At 30.2% G+C, this 16,734-nt stretch overlaps 3 protein-coding genes across 3 annotated transcripts; 1 reads left to right on the top strand and 2 right to left on the bottom strand.

Annotated features, from left to right (window-relative positions):
- Positions 1 to 2,491: 2,491 nt before the first annotated feature.
- On the bottom strand, positions 2,492 to 3,773 carry LOC119678191 (ATP-dependent (S)-NAD(P)H-hydrate dehydratase-like). The gene is made up of 5 exons (XM_038089889.1): positions 3,568 to 3,773; positions 3,309 to 3,511; positions 3,022 to 3,257; positions 2,901 to 2,965; positions 2,492 to 2,850 (listed from the first exon to the last, which is right to left on the bottom strand). Exons 1-5 carry the CDS (start codon positions 3,749 to 3,751, stop codon positions 2,576 to 2,578), a joined length of 963 nt encoding a protein of 320 aa, XP_037945817.1. The 5' UTR covers positions 3,752 to 3,773; the 3' UTR covers positions 2,492 to 2,575.
- Positions 3,774 to 7,024: 3,251 nt separating this feature from the next.
- On the top strand, positions 7,025 to 13,307 carry LOC119678189 (bromodomain adjacent to zinc finger domain protein 1A). The gene is made up of 5 exons (XM_038089888.1): positions 7,025 to 7,296; positions 8,307 to 11,987; positions 12,049 to 12,218; positions 12,397 to 12,817; positions 12,880 to 13,307. The coding sequence occupies exons 1-5, from the start codon at positions 7,181 to 7,183 to the stop codon at positions 12,962 to 12,964; spliced, it is 4,473 nt and encodes a 1,490-aa protein (XP_037945816.1). The 5' UTR covers positions 7,025 to 7,180; the 3' UTR covers positions 12,965 to 13,307.
- Positions 13,308 to 14,046: 739 nt separating this feature from the next.
- LOC119678188 (DDB1- and CUL4-associated factor 5-like) lies at positions 14,047 to 16,606 on the bottom strand. Its single transcript, XM_038089887.1, has 8 exons — positions 16,318 to 16,606; positions 16,074 to 16,254; positions 15,750 to 16,013; positions 15,411 to 15,685; positions 15,231 to 15,361; positions 14,745 to 15,156; positions 14,571 to 14,666; positions 14,047 to 14,518 (listed from the first exon to the last, which is right to left on the bottom strand). The coding sequence occupies exons 1-8, from the start codon at positions 16,535 to 16,537 to the stop codon at positions 14,247 to 14,249; spliced, it is 1,851 nt and encodes a 616-aa protein (XP_037945815.1). The 5' UTR covers positions 16,538 to 16,606; the 3' UTR covers positions 14,047 to 14,246.
- Between the last annotated feature and the right edge of the window lie 128 nt (positions 16,607 to 16,734).

Genomic DNA, 16,734 nt, shown 5'->3' with positions numbered 1-16,734 from the left:
AGAAATTTGAGAAATATGATATTTTTTCACCTTAATACTAGCTGTGTACTACCTTCGGTTGCCAACCAAGTTTAAGTTCCTTGTAAAATTGGGATACATTTGTTTCTGCTAGTTTGAAAGCCCACTTAAGGTCCTTTGAATTCATATCAGCTTTGGTGCGGCAATAAAACGTATAATTTTCGGTATTATATTGATACTGTAGTTCTCCTAAGTATAGAAGAGGATTCTTTACTTTTATTGCCTTTTCCACACATTTTTGCTGTTCTGCAGTTGTAGGTTCAATATTGGGCATATCGATTTGAGAGCAAAACGAAGGGCAGTAAATAAGATACTTTAAAACAGATTTTTATAAAACAATGCTTAAAAGCAAACAAAGTTATTATTGGGAAAGTATTTATATATCGAATTTAAATTCCTTGTTAACTTTTATGTAGTTTTATTCATTTGCTTAATAAATACTGCACTTTAAAAAGCAATAACGTAAAATAAGCGGGAATACTTATTATAGTGATGCCAGACTTATCACTACCTATAGATTTTTTAGCACTACATTTAAAAATTTTTTAATTTTTTTTAAATAAAAAATTCGCTTCTACAAAAGTTTTGTTACTGAACATAATAAATGTAAATACTGTAAAATAAATGAAATACTGAATATATGTTTTACATGATTAAGCAGACTAAACTGATTTAAATGTTTATATATATTAATTTATATACTTATTTAACATATATTATATGTTACAATATACATTTTGTTTACGTGATGTAATATTATTACCCAAATAAGGAACGCACAAGTTTTTTATATTATTAAAAGGAAAACATATGATTAGCAAGTAGCAACAAATTATTATACTGAAACCCCAAAAGAGAGTAATTTGATGTTATCGTGGTAAGATCACATGTATTCAATACGTGTGCCAAAATGTTATCAAAAATAAAGTTTCAAAAGCGATTTAAACTCTTGAAGTGTTCTTTGTAAGATATTCTTTGGTATGTAGTGTGTAGTTTCTTTTCAAAGTTTCTTTTCAGCGAATAACTTTTTTCTGAGTAAACTGTTAATACTTTCATAATAATAATTAGTTAATACTTGTTGTTAATAATAGCTTTACTGGGCATTTGGCAATTATTCACAGAAAATAGAAGGCAAAATTGAAAAAACTCAAAGAAGTTTGAGTAACAATTAAAAGGTGTCGAAAGGTACATCCACACCAAAGTAAACGCTTGCGAATGAACGAACTTATATGAACAATTAATAGAAATATGGGTAAGTGGAAAATTGCAGTTTATAACTTTTAAAAATTACGAATATATTTCTATTTTATGGGAACCAATAGATCAGGACTTGCAATGGGAATTTTCTGAAGAGGAGCTTATAAAACTTTGCCGTAACGTGCTCTGTCGTGTAAATATGACACGCTGAAATGCGGTAAATATTTGTTACGAAAGTTTACTAGAGCAGGGGTGATTCGAAAATAAATTTGTGAAGGCAAAAGAGGTAAATCGCTACAAAGATAAATGCGTTTATGAGGATGTTGATATTTTGCCAAAACAGAAATAGGAATGGAAACCAATAAAATAACGCAACATATTGCATTTGAAATATTTATGGATAATTTAACACATTTTAGTTATAATTATGTACAAAACTATTATTAAATAAATTGATTAAAAATTTACTCCGTCATTTTTAATGTTTTGAATAGATTTTCCTTTCCAATTCTTCTAAGATCGTAAAAAATTCTACGATATTAAGCCAGTTGCAGAGAATCTCGACCAAAAGGAGATTAACTTTTGTATGGGAAATCTGAGATTAAATAACGAAATTAGTACTTAAATTTCGATTATTACTTCAATTTACTTTTAATTTCACAATGTAAACGCCGTATTAAAAGTATTTTTAGACTTTTTGTAATCAGTTTTTTTTGGATTTAATCATTTTCCTTTCATTTCTAATTTTCTGTAGCCAAACATAATTTTTGTAAATATTAAAATATTAAATAGCGAACATGTTTCATAAAAATTTATTCAGTTCTATTTATTTATATAGATATCAAAACAAAATGCGTTTTTCATTTTAAAAGATTTATTTTACACAATATCGAAATATTTCTTTGCATTTTATTTGTAAACAAAAGAAAGTTTTTTAACGTCTTTTTGGCATATAAATGTATATCAGCTGCACAAATGAGCTCATTATAATGTGAACGTTTTCTCATTTATATAAATGAGCAAGTGCCGAAATAAGACAGTGTGAATGTAGTATAAAAGAGAATTACATCATCATATTTATTAAAGTATTTATATATTAATAATATAAAGAAACCACAACTACAATAAAACACTAAAATAGTTATATATCAGCATTAGAACGATTAAGTATACATATAAAAATATTGAACGATAAGTATATATATATAAAAATATTGAACGATAAGTATATAATTAATTCTATTTATACAATAAATATATTAGTAATATCGATTAAGGAAAAAAACACTGCAGTCTACTGTAACAATATATATGTTTATATATATATATATATATAATTGCTGTTATAATCGCTGTAATTCTAACAAACGTCCGTATTTTCAAAAATTTCGTTAAATACTCCAGAAATTTCGTTCAACATATCAGTAGCAAGCATGCCACGTCTATGTTTCTGATAAGCTTTGTAATTACATTGTTTTACAAGGTAGCTAGCAGCAAAGGCAGCTAAAAATCCCGGATTTGATTGGTTAGATTCTAAACACCAATGAAAAAATATAGCCAACGAGCCACATAACAAGTCTCCTTGTCCACCGCATCTACGACCTGAGCCACCAGTAGGCATTGTATATATTTCACCTGTAATGAATTTGTTGTATTGAATTCAAAAATAAACATTTTTAACATACCTGTGCTCGGCAAATGTATTTTATCGACCATACCTTTTTCTAAAACAATTACACCTCGGCCTAATCTATTAGTATATTTAATTCATTTTAATTTATTTAAAAACATTTATACTGTGCATACTTGGACATTTTTTGTTTTTTCTCTATATCATTATTGCTAAATAGGCGTTGAAACTCTATGGCATTTGGAGTTAATATAATATTGCGTTGACCACTAATTATATCAATATTTTCATTTAATAAAAACAAACCATCAGCATCAATTATCAGTGGTTTATTTATTTTGAGGCACATATTGATCAGGTTTATAACAGTCTTACAAATATTTGGATCCCTGCCAAGGCCTGGCCCGACAACCTAAAATTTAACGATTATTTTACATTGTTAAAACAAATTTAAAAAACATACCAATACATGCAACCGTTCTAGCCAAGGTTCAATTTTTTGCAATGCATCGTCAACATCCAGCAGAGGATGCACAATCAATTCTGGACTATATGATTTAATACAAGCAGCCGCTTCTCTCGAACAAAATACGTGCGCTAAGTCTGCACCAACTTTCAGGGAGGTATATGCTGCAAAGTAGGGTGCACCAGTATACTCCAATGAACCTAAAAAATATTTATACATATATACTATAATTAAAATGAATTAAAAAATAATGAACCTCCAATAATTCCAATGCGGCCATATTGACCTTTATGTCTATTGTCATTTAACTTTGGCACTATTGTAGTTTTAGTTAATTGTATTAGCTTATTAGTTTGCACTGGAATTTCTATAAAGTTAGACATCGTTCGATACGGATGTGCAACTGCCTTAATCGTAAACCGGAGCAACAAATTATTCATTTGTCTAAATTATTAAATGCAGTAAATAAATTTTCACCACCTTTAGGCAGCCCATACAGTATCCCCACAGAAATGCAAGAAAATTTTTAGTTGTAATTTAATATTAGCTTTTCTCTGAAAAATGTTTAAGATACATCAAATTTATAAATCATTAAATAGAAATAGCAAAATATAAAAAATTTCAGTAAAATATAAGTAATTTTAAAGTTTTCTTTATCTGCAAATAAAAATGTTTATTTTTATAATAGTAATTAGTATATTAACGTTATAGCTTAAAATTCCTTCTATTTTATAGCACATATTTATTTTGTTACAAATATAATAGTATGTTAGCTTACCATCACTTACTTAGTAAGTGTAATTTACTAAGTAAATTTCGAAGAGCTTCTTCGACCTTCTTCGCTTTTTAACTTACTTAAAAATATAGTAAGGAAAATTAGACCAAATTGTAAAATGCAACGCTTAAAAATAAATTTCCCACAAAGGAAATTACCAAAATTTGATATATTTATCATATGTTTTATATGTAAAATTTAAACAAACAACAGCTGAGTTATAAACAAACGCACTCAAGAAGTAAATTTTTAATAAAATTTTTGTTTTAATTAATTAAGGACGTGTGCGAGTTAAGCTAAGTTGAGTTCTAAATGAGGGAAATTCTAAGTTGTGCCGATAATGTAGTGATGTTTCGATACGTGTTGATAAATGGCTAAATGTGTGCAGTGCAAAAAATCCCAAAAAATCTCCCATTTGGTTTAGCATTAACTTAGCCTGATTCGCACATGTCCTAAATATGTATTACATCTGACACATAAAAACTCTTTCATATGCAATAACTAACTTATGTCAATGGAAACGACAAAATCTTCATGTTCCTCGAGTAACTTACTAAGTAAGCAATCAAAAATGGTATAAAAGAGTTAAACATTTTGTTCTAAATATTGTCATTATTTAAAACAATTAGCTACAGTTGATAGTAGCTGTGGATGTCCTTTTCATAACAAAGAAGGTGCTTGCTGATATAAATATAATAGAGTTTTAGGTTAATTTCGTCATTATCTCTCTTTGTGTTAAACATATTGATGGGGAGTTTTAAGGAAATAAATATAGCTTCGCTTTAAGCTGATCATTAAAAGCATTTATATATGTGTTTTCATTGGGCTGAGTATAAACATCGAAGCATCAAAGTAGATATAGTAATTATACCTTAAAACCTTTCAGAGGTACAGGTAAAATTAGAAGAGAGTTTTTAGCGAACTGCATTATGATCATCCCAACCTTTGATTTTCATTGTTGAATGATTTGAATTTAGAACTTTTTGTCTAGGTGCTAAGTTTAAGTCGCCGCTGTCTAGACATCGAATAGAATGGATACTATATCGAATACTAATTTTCACATTTAAGCTAATAATAACATATGAAGGAACCAAATTAAAGATATTCAAAATCTATAAAATACAATGTCCAGAAAATTACCATTATATTGTAATTATAAAATGAGTGTATAACAAACCTTCAATCAATTTTAGTTGATGAGTTTTGAATAATATATATATAATATTTATTTATTTATTTTAGGCACTTAGTTGAGATATATGACTGTATGAAGTTGTATTTACAGCAAAGCCAACGCTTGTGAACGAACGAACTTTTGCAGGTACGATTACCTGCGAATATTTGTTCGTTCGCAAGAATTCGCTTTGGAGAGGATGCACCTTGATTTAACGTAATATATAGGGATAACAAAATTATTGAAAAATCTGCAGGACAAACTGTCACGATTTTTTAAAATAAATTATACTTAATGTATGTTCATGCTATTTCGGTACGGTGTGTTCGGCGGTAACAGTGGGATATTACAGAAGTATTTCATACGACTTAAAATATCGCTTGCTACAGTATTCCATACAACTGGACTGCAATGACTGTAGTTTGAACGTGCATAAAGTATATATCTGTTGTATATTTATTTCTTGTTAAGAAGCACCGCAATGTACCTACTGCATATCTTAATTACAAATGCACCTTCTGGATTGTGTTAAATTTTATATTACTCATTAATTAATTTATAAATTAATTTCATTAAACTTAATTCTTCACTAAATATATGATTTTAGTTAACATATTTTCAAAGATCGCTGGTGATGAATGTTTGGCGGAATCCGAATCAACTACATGGTTTGTCCATGAATTCGCATAATCATTGCCCCCTTTTTTATTCGATACAGTTTTATTCATAAAATGTACAAATTGTTTTTCATTGTACAGATTTTGCAATATTTGCTGTTTCTTATTTCGCTGTTTATCGATTGAGTTTTCGCAATGTAAACATTTAATAATATAGTATAGAATTTAACAAGTATAATGGGATTTTCATTCGTTTATTTGCCAATTCTTACATAGATATCTTTTTCGTTCCTCTTTGTCTTTTTTTTTGTGCTCTTATGAAGCACCTCGACTTTTGTTCATAATAATGTATGTATGATTACCTGCGTAAATGTGTTAAGTTTGTAATTGAAATAAATTCAATTTATTGCGACAAATCATACACAATCTTATACTATGTTCAGACAGTTAAATTTCGTAATTTCGTAAAAATGAAATTAAGTTAATTTCAAAAGTGTTCATATTGCCCTAAATTAAAGAAATCATATATTTTTTGTTTATAAATCGAATGCTCAGAACACCATTTGTAAGTGGGAAATTTTAAAAGTTGATTATTATAACTATAAGGGTGGAATTTAATAGTTTTAGTAGGTTTAGTGGATTTCAGGTATGTGAATTATTATTTTTCACTCCATTTTAAATTAATAACAGTTACAGTTTTTTCTCTACATTCAAATTGAAAAATTTACAATACTCTCAAAATATTTTCCAGAGTCATTTTTTAGAGTCAACTGTTACTGACATTAATTTGGGGCGGAATAAACACTTTCGAAATTAACTTAATTTCATTTTTACGAAATTAAGGAACTTTGGGTGTCTGAACATAGAATTATTGTATCATATACCACATCATAGGAAATCTAACTTGCAGGAATGGTCGGGTTCAATTCAAAGAAGATTTCTGTCTGGCAGCACTTGTAATAAAATGTCAATCTGAAACAACGCGACGACACAAACAGAAAAATAGACAATACTGGCTACGAAGTCGAGAAGTGTGAAAAAGCGCGAAAGTGGCAATTTTATATTATTTCTATAAGAATTAATAAAAATTTATTAAGAAAAGATCAGTTGTGCTGATAAGTAATAATCAAAATAAATGAATTTTATTGTTCAAATTGAAATACATTTCGTGTTAATTTAAAATATTAATTTTGTACGGACGCTCTTATGGATTGATTATATATGTAGTTATTTTCCTGCAAGTTTTCTATGCATTAGAAAAGAATAAGTTTAATTTAAGAGTATATATATAGTAAATTTTATAATGCCAATTTGTAAGCGTGACTTTGGAAATAATCCTCCCAAAAGCAATGACACTTTTCATGACAACGAAGAAGTTTTTTTCTGCGAGGTAACAAAAGAGATCTTCCGGGAATATGAGTAAGTACTTATAGAGCGTGTTCACGAATAAAAAAAAAAGTTTTACAGAAATTATTAACTAAATTTTCATTTGTATTGTCAAATATATATTTTTGTTGATTTGCAAAAAAGGCATACATCTTTAAGCTGGTGCACCTCTTTTATATTCTCTCTTTCGTCATATTCTTCTCGCTCCTTACCACCATTAATTGTTGGTTATAATGCTCATTTTATGCTTAAAGTGCGTTAAAATGCATTGCGGCAAGCGCGGGATGCTTCGACATACAGCTGCTACTTTTAAGAGTTGCCAACCACACTCGTAAATAATAAAACCTATTCATATGTTGTATATTACATTAAACACGACTTACACATAAGATTAATTATCTCTTTATTTTTTTTGGACAAGACATTTACAACAAATTAATACTTATTGTTTACAATAATAAAAATAATTTTTTAATATGGAAGCGTATTTTCGTTCCATTGTATACATGCATTGCATATGTTTTAAGAAAATCACGACTAGCTTAAACAAACTCTTTGCATTCCAGCATAGTTTGCTATGGAAAGTAATTTTTATTAAATCTTTCATTACGATTTTATTCAAAACAAAACGAATATATTCGACTATTTTGTTTTCTCACTAAGTGAATACTGTATCTTTATCTATCATTAATAAGATAATGTCACCTTATGTTATGTGGAAAATTCCTATACATACATAAAATTATTTGAAGTGTAATGTCAAAGGTATTATATTATAATTGCTATAATCTTTTAGCAATTTGTATAATGTGGCTTCTACATTCCGCCAAATTCCATTTCATCTTTTACTCTTTTTAATTTTTTTCCAATTCTTTTGCCATTCATAAGTTTTGAACACAATTTTCCAACTGCTCTCCATAATTTGTTTTGGTGTCACTTAGGACATTCGAATCACCGAGTAACTACCTTTTGTTTATATAAAAAAATTATTTTTCGATTACCATTTACATCAGTTTTTATATAGAATTTTATATATTCCACAGAGATTACTTCAGACATGTAATGATGATCAACTCGACAGTTTGGCAATGTGAGGCCACTGGTCGAGAAAACCTAACATATGCAGAAGCTCTGAAAAGTGAGCGCAAATATAGAAGAAAAATGGAACAATTTAAAGATAGTTTGCGCCCTGTTGTAATGCTAGTAATTGAGGAGGCAAAACAATCCTCTATTGGATCACTTCATTCGATATTGTCGAAGTTTTTAAGAAGAAGATTCTTTTTAAATGAAGAAATTTCAATCTATAATAAATCAAGTGATGCATATAAAGTTATAGAAATTATCCCGCCAAAGGGGACACCACCTGAAAATGGTGTGTATGATGATACTGAAGAAATTCAATATAGGGTAAAACGGATAAAGCAACCTCACACAGAAACTGTAGTTCCATTTAAAAGCGTACGTCGTCAACAGTTTGAACTAACATCAGAAAATTTACATATGTTTATTCGAAATAATGTTAGTCGAATAGAAGGAATATTACGACCTAATCCAGAGTCTTATAAAACTTATATTATAGATCGAAAAATTATATTTTCTTCAATATTCATTGGTAAAATGCCATACTTTACACCGGCTAAGATAAAAAAACCTAATGAAGAAAACAACAAAAAGCAAGCATCGATAAGTAATTATTTAATCAAAGATGAGAAGAATAAAAAGTCAATTCTCGATGAACAAGCAAGGATTGAAAGGGAAAGAATGGAAATAATTGAGGCAAAAGCGAAGCTTTTAAAGGAAGAGAAAGAACGTGAGAGACTAGAAAAACGTGCTAAACTTATGGAAAAAATAGAAGAGGAATGTACGGAACTTTTAGTAAAGACAGACGATTTAGAAAGGAAAGATCAGCGTTTGTTACCAAAATTCACACCCATTACAACCATTATTCCGAATAAACTTTTGGGTGATGCTTTTATGTTACGAGAATTTATGCATACATTTTCTGGTATCCTTTCTGGCGCTGAGGTATTTCGCGGCAACTTAAATTTTATGGAAATGTCTCGTGCATTCACGGCACGTGAAGTGGCAGGACCACTGTCAGATATATTGCTGGTACTAATAGGGACTATTTTTGATTTGCAAAAGGAAGAAGAAGAAGATTGTGCTGTGGAATATATTATACAACATCAAAAAACCTTGAATAATCAGGAACCGTTAGTGAGCATGTCGGAGGCAAGTAGAACACATATCTACTCAAAGAGACATTTTTCATTTAAGATTAATGAATTGCCTCTTGACTCTCTTACGGTATCTGAAGTACTTCGTCTACATATCTTGTCGTCTGGAGCATTTGTTAAAGAAAGAGCTGAGAAATGGCGTATAGCATATCGCAATGGTTATAGCAACTCTGAAGATCCAGGATTAATACTTCGGTTACGGTTTCCACATATTTTAAGAGCTCTAAATATGTACACCGTTTATCATTTACCTTTTGCAGATATAATGCGAGTTATAAACTGCCTTATGTCTCAAATATTAACTTATTCGAGCACTATAAATTTAATTGAAGAGCGCATGGAACAAATGGCAAAAGCTCGATCAGAATTACGTATGCTCTCAATTAAAGAAAATAAACGACAAACTAAAGTTCAGTTAGATAAACGCGAACTGATAGTTAAACACAATCAGCAGTTTTTGGAGCAAAATGATAAAAATGAGAACCAGAGAAAAGAACTAGAAGAAAAACTGAATAAGAAAATAGCAGAATTGTTAGCGCAGTCGGAAAGAGAGCATAGAAAACATGAACAAGAAGTGGAAGAGTTAAACACAGCGCTTTTCAATTTTTTGGTATATTTAGGAATGGATAGAGCTTACCGAAAATATTACGTGCTTGAATCAATGCCTGGAATATTTGTAGAACATAATCCAGATTGTATGGATACTTGCCTAAGTAATCCACCAGTAAATAATATAAATCCATTAATTTCATCAAATTATCCTCGAAATCGAAAGGATTTACGTGCGTATCTTCTTAAAATTTACACTGATGACGAAAAAAAAAATTTACAAATACAAAAAGGAGCATTACAAAGTAAACTAAAAGCCCCAGTGTCACAAGAAAATAAAGAAAATAGCCAAAATGGTCTACTTAATGGTTTAAGTAATGGTTATGATAAAATGAATGAAAGTAATGGTGTTGAGCAGTTGGAAAATGAATCGCCTGTTGAAGTGAATGGGGAAGAAGTTAAACCGCCCACTCAGTATGAACTTTATATGTGTACTGGAGATCCACATAATTGCATTGTGCATGACGCTCGTAATGCTGATAGGGTGCGTTGGACTTATTTGTATGAAGAAGACGATATTCAGGTCCTCATAGACACACTAAATCCGTTAGGTGAACGCGAATTCCAGTTACGTGAACAATTAAAAGTATTGCGGACACTTATTTTGAATCATGTTAAAAAATGTCCAGTAGATGTTCTTTCAGTTGATTCGAAGCAAATGGTTAAAACTAAAAATATAATGGGTCTTGAAACACATCGCAAGTACGGAAAAGCAAATTTTGGATATAGCGAATCTTTTAGTCTTAACGAAGTTATGTATGGAAAGCTTGTGGAGAACATTTTACAATTTGAGAGTGAAATTTATACAGGTGATCTGGGACGTCTAAAAGTAAAAGATATGATTAAATGGCGTTCTGATGTAGAAAACAATTCGTATGATCCGCAAGGGAAGTTGCAATGGGGTCCAACTGAGCAAAGGCTGGGCACAGGTGGTAATGGTGGAGAAGCCGAAAATGATTCACGTACTGATGAAGAATCGGAAAATGAAGCTGACTTAAAAGAGGGTGGAAAATTCGCTAATAAACCATATATGGATCCCGGTCGTCGTTTGGGTAATACGATGGAAATCGATTCAGAAGATAGTGATGATGAAGAAATTTCCTTACATGACTCAGAAACACTACGCACATGTGTTAAAAACTTAGCTTCGGCATTGTTGCAAGTTGAGCAAGCTATTGAAAGACGTTTTATTAAGGAACCATTCGGCGCGCCTATCCGAGAATTGAAGGATAAAATTTTGTTAGAACGCAAGATTAAAGCGGGAGCTGATGCACTAAAACAATGGGAAGTTTCACTTATGGAAAGCACAAGCTATTCACAGGTGTATTTGCATTTGAATATATTACATGACTCAATATTGTGGGTTCGCTCCACAAATAAATCATATTGCCAGGTCTGCAGGCGTGGTAGCGATCCCGAAAAGATGCTATTATGTGACGAATGCAATGGCGGTACACATATGTTTTGTATGAAACCAAAAATGAAGACAGTACCGGAAGGTGATTGGTATTGTGCTCGCTGCGTTAAACGTTTAGGATTACAAAATGAAGACGATAAGAAAAAAGATAAAAAGAAACGTAAAAGTACATTTGTGGTTGATGAAGAGGCTTGTAGTGATATGTCATCAGATTTCTTAAATTCAAAAGAAAACGTGAAAACAAAGGAGAAGCAACTGAATGGGGATAAACGCACAAAAAAACGTTTGCCAACAAATGAAATCGAAGAAATAATTGAAGAGGAAGATGAGAATGAAATTGATGAAAAAGATGAAGATGAAGAAGTGGAGGATGTACAGGAATATGATCTAGATGATAGTATATCAACTGGAGAGGTTGATGAGTCGAGAAATAAAACTGTAGAGGACACTTCAAGTGAAGAGTAAGTATATACACTATTATAGAATTTTTACGATGTAATACAAATTTGAATTTATTTACAGGGATGACAATGTCTGCATAATTTGCTCATATGATGGCGGAGATTTGTTTTGCAATCAATGCAAAGATGTTTTCCATTTGGAATGTGCTAACTTGAAACGACCACCACGGTATAATTTTTTGTGTCCCAAATGTAAAAATAAGGAATCACGGAAACGAAAAGTTGTTAATGGTAAGAATGCAAAACAATGTATGTTAAGTATATTAAAATTAAATTCAATTATGAAAATTATAATAACTAACTTTATGCTGGGTACTGGGTACTGGGTTTACACAATTTAAATTTCACATTTCGATTTAGATTTTATTTTATATTGAAATTTTTTTTGTAAATTTAAATACAACTCTAGATAACAATTCAACTGATGAAGATAGCGAAGAAAGTGATGAAGAACCATTAATAAAACGATCACGTCAGTCACGTGGTTCACTACAAAATTCATTGCCAAATGGAAATAACAATCAGGAAAAAAGCAGTGGTCGTAGATCACATCGGCGAACAGGAGACAACTTGCCACTTAATAGTTCAGCGTTATATGAACTATTGGAAGGTATAATGAAACATGAGTTTGCTTGGCCATTTTTACGACCAGTTTCCCAATCTGAGGTTCCAGATTACTATAAAATTATTAAAAATCCTATGGATTTCGCTAAAGTAAAATCTAAGCTCAACATGGGAAAATACCAGATAAATGAAGAAGTTATGAATGATATACAACTAATTTTTAACAATTGCGATCAGTACAATGTAAAAGGAAACGAAATCTATCAGTAAGTGAAAAAAATTGTTTTCATCCATTGGATTTTTAATGTAAAAATTATATTCTTTGTAGAGCTGGCTTCGATTTGGAGAAATATGTCATCGAAAGATGTAGAGAATTGCATTTGCCATTCAAGTCAAGCGATATGAATGAATAAATTATAGAATAGTTATGTCGATAACATATGATGATTCACACCGCTTCAACTTAATATAGAATTTTATTTTGTAAATTTAGTTTAACATTACAATAAGTCTTGTCTTTAGTTATTACTCATACTTTATTTTTAAATCCTATAAATTCTATATTATAAATTACCTGTTAATGCTTGCTAAATGTACGTAAACTTAGAACGAAATTGTTGTCCAGTTTGTAATTTGTGGATATAAAATGTATTTTGCTATTATGTTTAATATCAACATTTTTAATTCAACTTTATTTTAATGTAAACTCTTTTTACTCAGTTTTACATATAGTTTTAGGAACAAAATTGTTTCTTATACTTAGTGCATTCACATTAAGATTATTAAAATTTAAATATTCCAAATGAAATTAATTTATAATTGTATAAGTAAAAAAGGAATAAAATGAAATTTCATCAATTTTGAAATCCATTCTTTTGTGTTTGCAAATGTGTTTGAAAAGATGTTAACATGGAATTACAATGACGTTGACATTATTTTAAGGATTTATGAGAAGTATGTAACGATTTAAGCGAAAAGGGCATCTCGTCAATTGTCTGTGCAATTTTAATATATCACTTTAAAATTTTTTGCCAATCCTTCAACTGATTTGTAGTTAATCAAGTATTAAATGTTTTTATAGTTTGATTTAAATATATGTTGTCTTCTAATGATGTGTTTAATTCACTACAGCTCAAGAATTCACTAGTTAAAAATTGAAAAATGTTTTGGCGATTTCCCCATTAACCTTTTTTCATTCGAAAGATTTTTCTTGTGAAAGGACGAAACTAATTTTTATTTAGAAATTGCGTTTTAACTATATTTATTTTCATTGTCTTGTTAGACTAAACCAGTTTGTGAATTTTGACCTAACATTATTCTGATAAATTCAGATAATTCAGATATATATCTAAAAAACTTTTAAAATTTGAATGCAAAATGTGTTTTCTAATTGTCGAATATACTGAAACAAACAACTAATAATGCAAAAAATCATTTAAATTATTTTTAAATCATTTATTTTGTTGATTAATATTTTTGTAGTTGATTAGTTCATTTAAACCACATATAAGAAGAACGCTTAAAAACTTAAATCTTAAAATGAACATTTTGCTACGAGATAGATATTTATAAATATGTAAATAGGGCTAAAAAATTGATAACATAATATGGATGTGGTATATATATATGTTGTTTAAATAATTAATACAAGATATATAATATGCAAAAAACGTATGAATACATATAAACTAAAACTTATTCACTATCAGACTCTTGAATATTGTTTTTACGGTAGCAGCGGGCTTTAATGCGACTTTGTCGGTGCGGGCGTTTCATAGCAGTATGTTTTCTATTTTCACTATGCGAATAGCTAACATTATTGTTAGCTGAGTTTATGCTAGTAATATTTTGAATATCCGCAGTCGATTTACTAACTCCAGCGTTACTTGCTGCAAACCTCTGCTCGTTGTTTCGATTAAAAGAATTTCCTAATTTTAACTTTTTTGCGGGTATACGTTTTGTGTTATCTGTATATTACACTTTTAAAAAATATATATTAAAAGTGAGCAATAATTATACCTTTAGTGACAATGCCAGTACTTGTAGTTGGAGGTTCCTCAACGATTGTATCATTATTAAGCGGAAGAGAGTTGTTACATTGTTTATTAACGTTATCTGAAAGGTACATAAATCAATTATGAACTCGTAGATTTGTGAATGAATATGCATATATATTTATGCAAAGGAAATTACCATCAGATGTATTTTTTTTGTGTTTTTTGAGTCTTTTTAAAGTGGCACTGCCAAATGATGCATGTTTAATTGCCTTTTGACGAAGCGTTTCTCGCTTGGTGGCAATTAGATATGTTATACGATTTGATTTTTCGTTCTCAACTGACGAAAAACTGTAACCCGTATCTGTTGATGATGAATCTTCAGATGAAGATGAAGCAGTCCCCCATTGTTCAATTTCCTGTTGTACCAAATTATCAAAAAATGCCAACATTCGCGGATCTTCTCTAGTTGTATTATTATTAGGATTATTAACCAGTACACCCATATCTGGTATGTTTCCACAACGATAAATAGGACGAGGGTCATCTGAACAAGAAGCTCTTTTGAGCAATGAACCAGACCAATTACTTTGCTGAAATGGACTCCAAATCTAAATGTTTTATATACAATTATTGCATTCAACAGCTCCATTATTAAAATTAAAACTAAAAAACTATAAAACACCTTTATGGATTTATCAACTCCTGAGGAAGCTATAAGACATTTTTCACGGTTATATCGTACTTGATTAACAATAGATCGGTGACCATATAAAACCATTTGTGGGTTTTCAACCCATTGATTTACACCTTCCACTAAAACAAAATAATAATATTTGCACTACTCAAATGATCGCCTATTTACCATCAATATCGGTTAAACGCCATGCATATAAGTTGAAGTCGTCTGAACCGGACATAATTAGCTCATCATCTGTTCCTGCAAATGTACAGCTTTTCATTGTGCACGAATTATAATATGTTTTACTGTAAAAAGTGCAAACAGGTATTGGAGAATTTTTGTTATACAGTATTGGTGGGAGACGACGAGACAATGATAAAACTAAAGTGCCATTATAGTTAAACCGTACACTCATGCAACTCGTTGATTTCTCTTCTTTACCATATTGCAAAACAGCACTGAAATAAAAATAATTATTATTTATGCTATTGTTCATCATTTATTCTATTCATATGTTAGTACTTATTGGGTTTACGAAGATCCCATAGAGCAGAACCTTTTGTAGAATTTGCACTTATTAGAAAATTGCTATCAATAGGATGGTACTCCACCGCATGTATTGAGGCCGATAGAGATGCCAAAACAAATGGATCGTCATTTTGTCGTTGATCATATATTAGGACTTGACCATCTTCACAAGCACTTGCAAAAATGTGTTCACATTTTGGATCAACACAAAGTCCATATACTGGCTTTTCAAGTATAAAAACTTTATCCAACTTTGTGCTGTAGCAATAATGATATAAAAATAATGAATTCCTTATTTGTAAATTTAGAATAAATTACCTTTCTAGGTCGTGCACTAAAACAAGATTATCATTACTGCCAGATAAAATTTTACGATTTGGTTTATCAAATGCTAAACAAAATATATTACTATTATGCTCAGTAAGGTGACAACGGGGAGTACCCAATCCAGCCAGTGATTTCTCTATATCCCATATAAGGACACGTCTGTCATCGCCACCTGCAAGCAATATTTAGTGAATTCGTATTCAACATCTACAAGCACAAAAGTTTTTTGGTTTACCAGAAGCGAGAAATTTGCTATCACCATTGGAGAACTCCAGAGCATTTACACAACCGTAATGTGCCACCAAATCAGTTTTGTACAAATTTTTAGCAACGCTAAAACGGGAACGATACAAATTGGACATAAAGTCCTGCGGAATATTGCCATTTTCGATGTTGTTCTCACGTTTCAATAATTGATGTGAAATATTGTTACTACCAGAGGCCCAAGTTCTCATTATTGTCAACGTTTCGAATTAATTAACTAGGCGATTAAATTTCTTTAAATACAGACTTGCAGATATCAAGAAATAAATATCAAGTTTCACTTTTTTTTACCTGTCATATATAAAGAAATGCATGTTAACTGAAAAAATAACAACTAAATCTTTTAATTTTACTCACAGCTATCCTTTTTATATTTAAAACTTTGTTT

This window comes from Teleopsis dalmanni, chromosome 2 (genome assembly GCF_002237135.1).
Source record: "Teleopsis dalmanni isolate 2A chromosome 2, ASM223713v2, whole genome shotgun sequence".
In the NCBI taxonomy this organism is placed as follows: domain Eukaryota; kingdom Metazoa; phylum Arthropoda; class Insecta; order Diptera; family Diopsidae; genus Teleopsis; species Teleopsis dalmanni.
This window is presented reverse-complemented; position numbering and strand designations above follow the sequence as displayed.

Excerpts from the sequence above, each read along its gene's own strand:
- LOC119678189 (XM_038089888.1), top strand. The coding sequence starts at position 7,181 with ATGCCAATTTGTAAGCGTGACTTTGGAAATAATCCTCCCAAAAGCAAT. Across the intron at positions 7,297-8,306 it reads GAGATCTTCCGGGAATATGA|AGATTACTTCAGACATGTAA; the intron begins GTAAGTACTTAT and ends TATATTCCACAG. Across the intron at positions 12,818-12,879 it reads AAAGGAAACGAAATCTATCA|AGCTGGCTTCGATTTGGAGA; the intron begins GTAAGTGAAAAA and ends TATTCTTTGTAG.
- LOC119678188 (XM_038089887.1), bottom strand. The coding sequence starts at position 16,537 with ATGAGAACTTGGGCCTCTGGTAGTAACAATATTTCACATCAATTATTG. Across the intron at positions 16,014-16,073 it reads TTAGTGCACGACCTAGAAAG|CACAAAGTTGGATAAAGTTT; the intron begins GTAATTTATTCT and ends TTATTGCTACAG. Across the intron at positions 15,362-15,410 it reads GCGTTTAACCGATATTGATG|TGGAAGGTGTAAATCAATGG; the intron begins GTAAATAGGCGA and ends ATTTTGTTTTAG.
- LOC119678191 (XM_038089889.1), bottom strand. The coding sequence starts at position 3,751 with ATGAATAATTTGTTGCTCCGGTTTACGATTAAGGCAGTTGCACATCCG. Across the intron at positions 3,512-3,567 it reads CCGCATTGGAATTATTGGAG|GTTCATTGGAGTATACTGGT; the intron begins GTTCATTATTTT and ends AATATTTTTTAG. Across the intron at positions 2,966-3,021 it reads AAAAAACAAAAAATGTCCAA|ATTAGGCCGAGGTGTAATTG; the intron begins GTATGCACAGTA and ends ATATACTAATAG.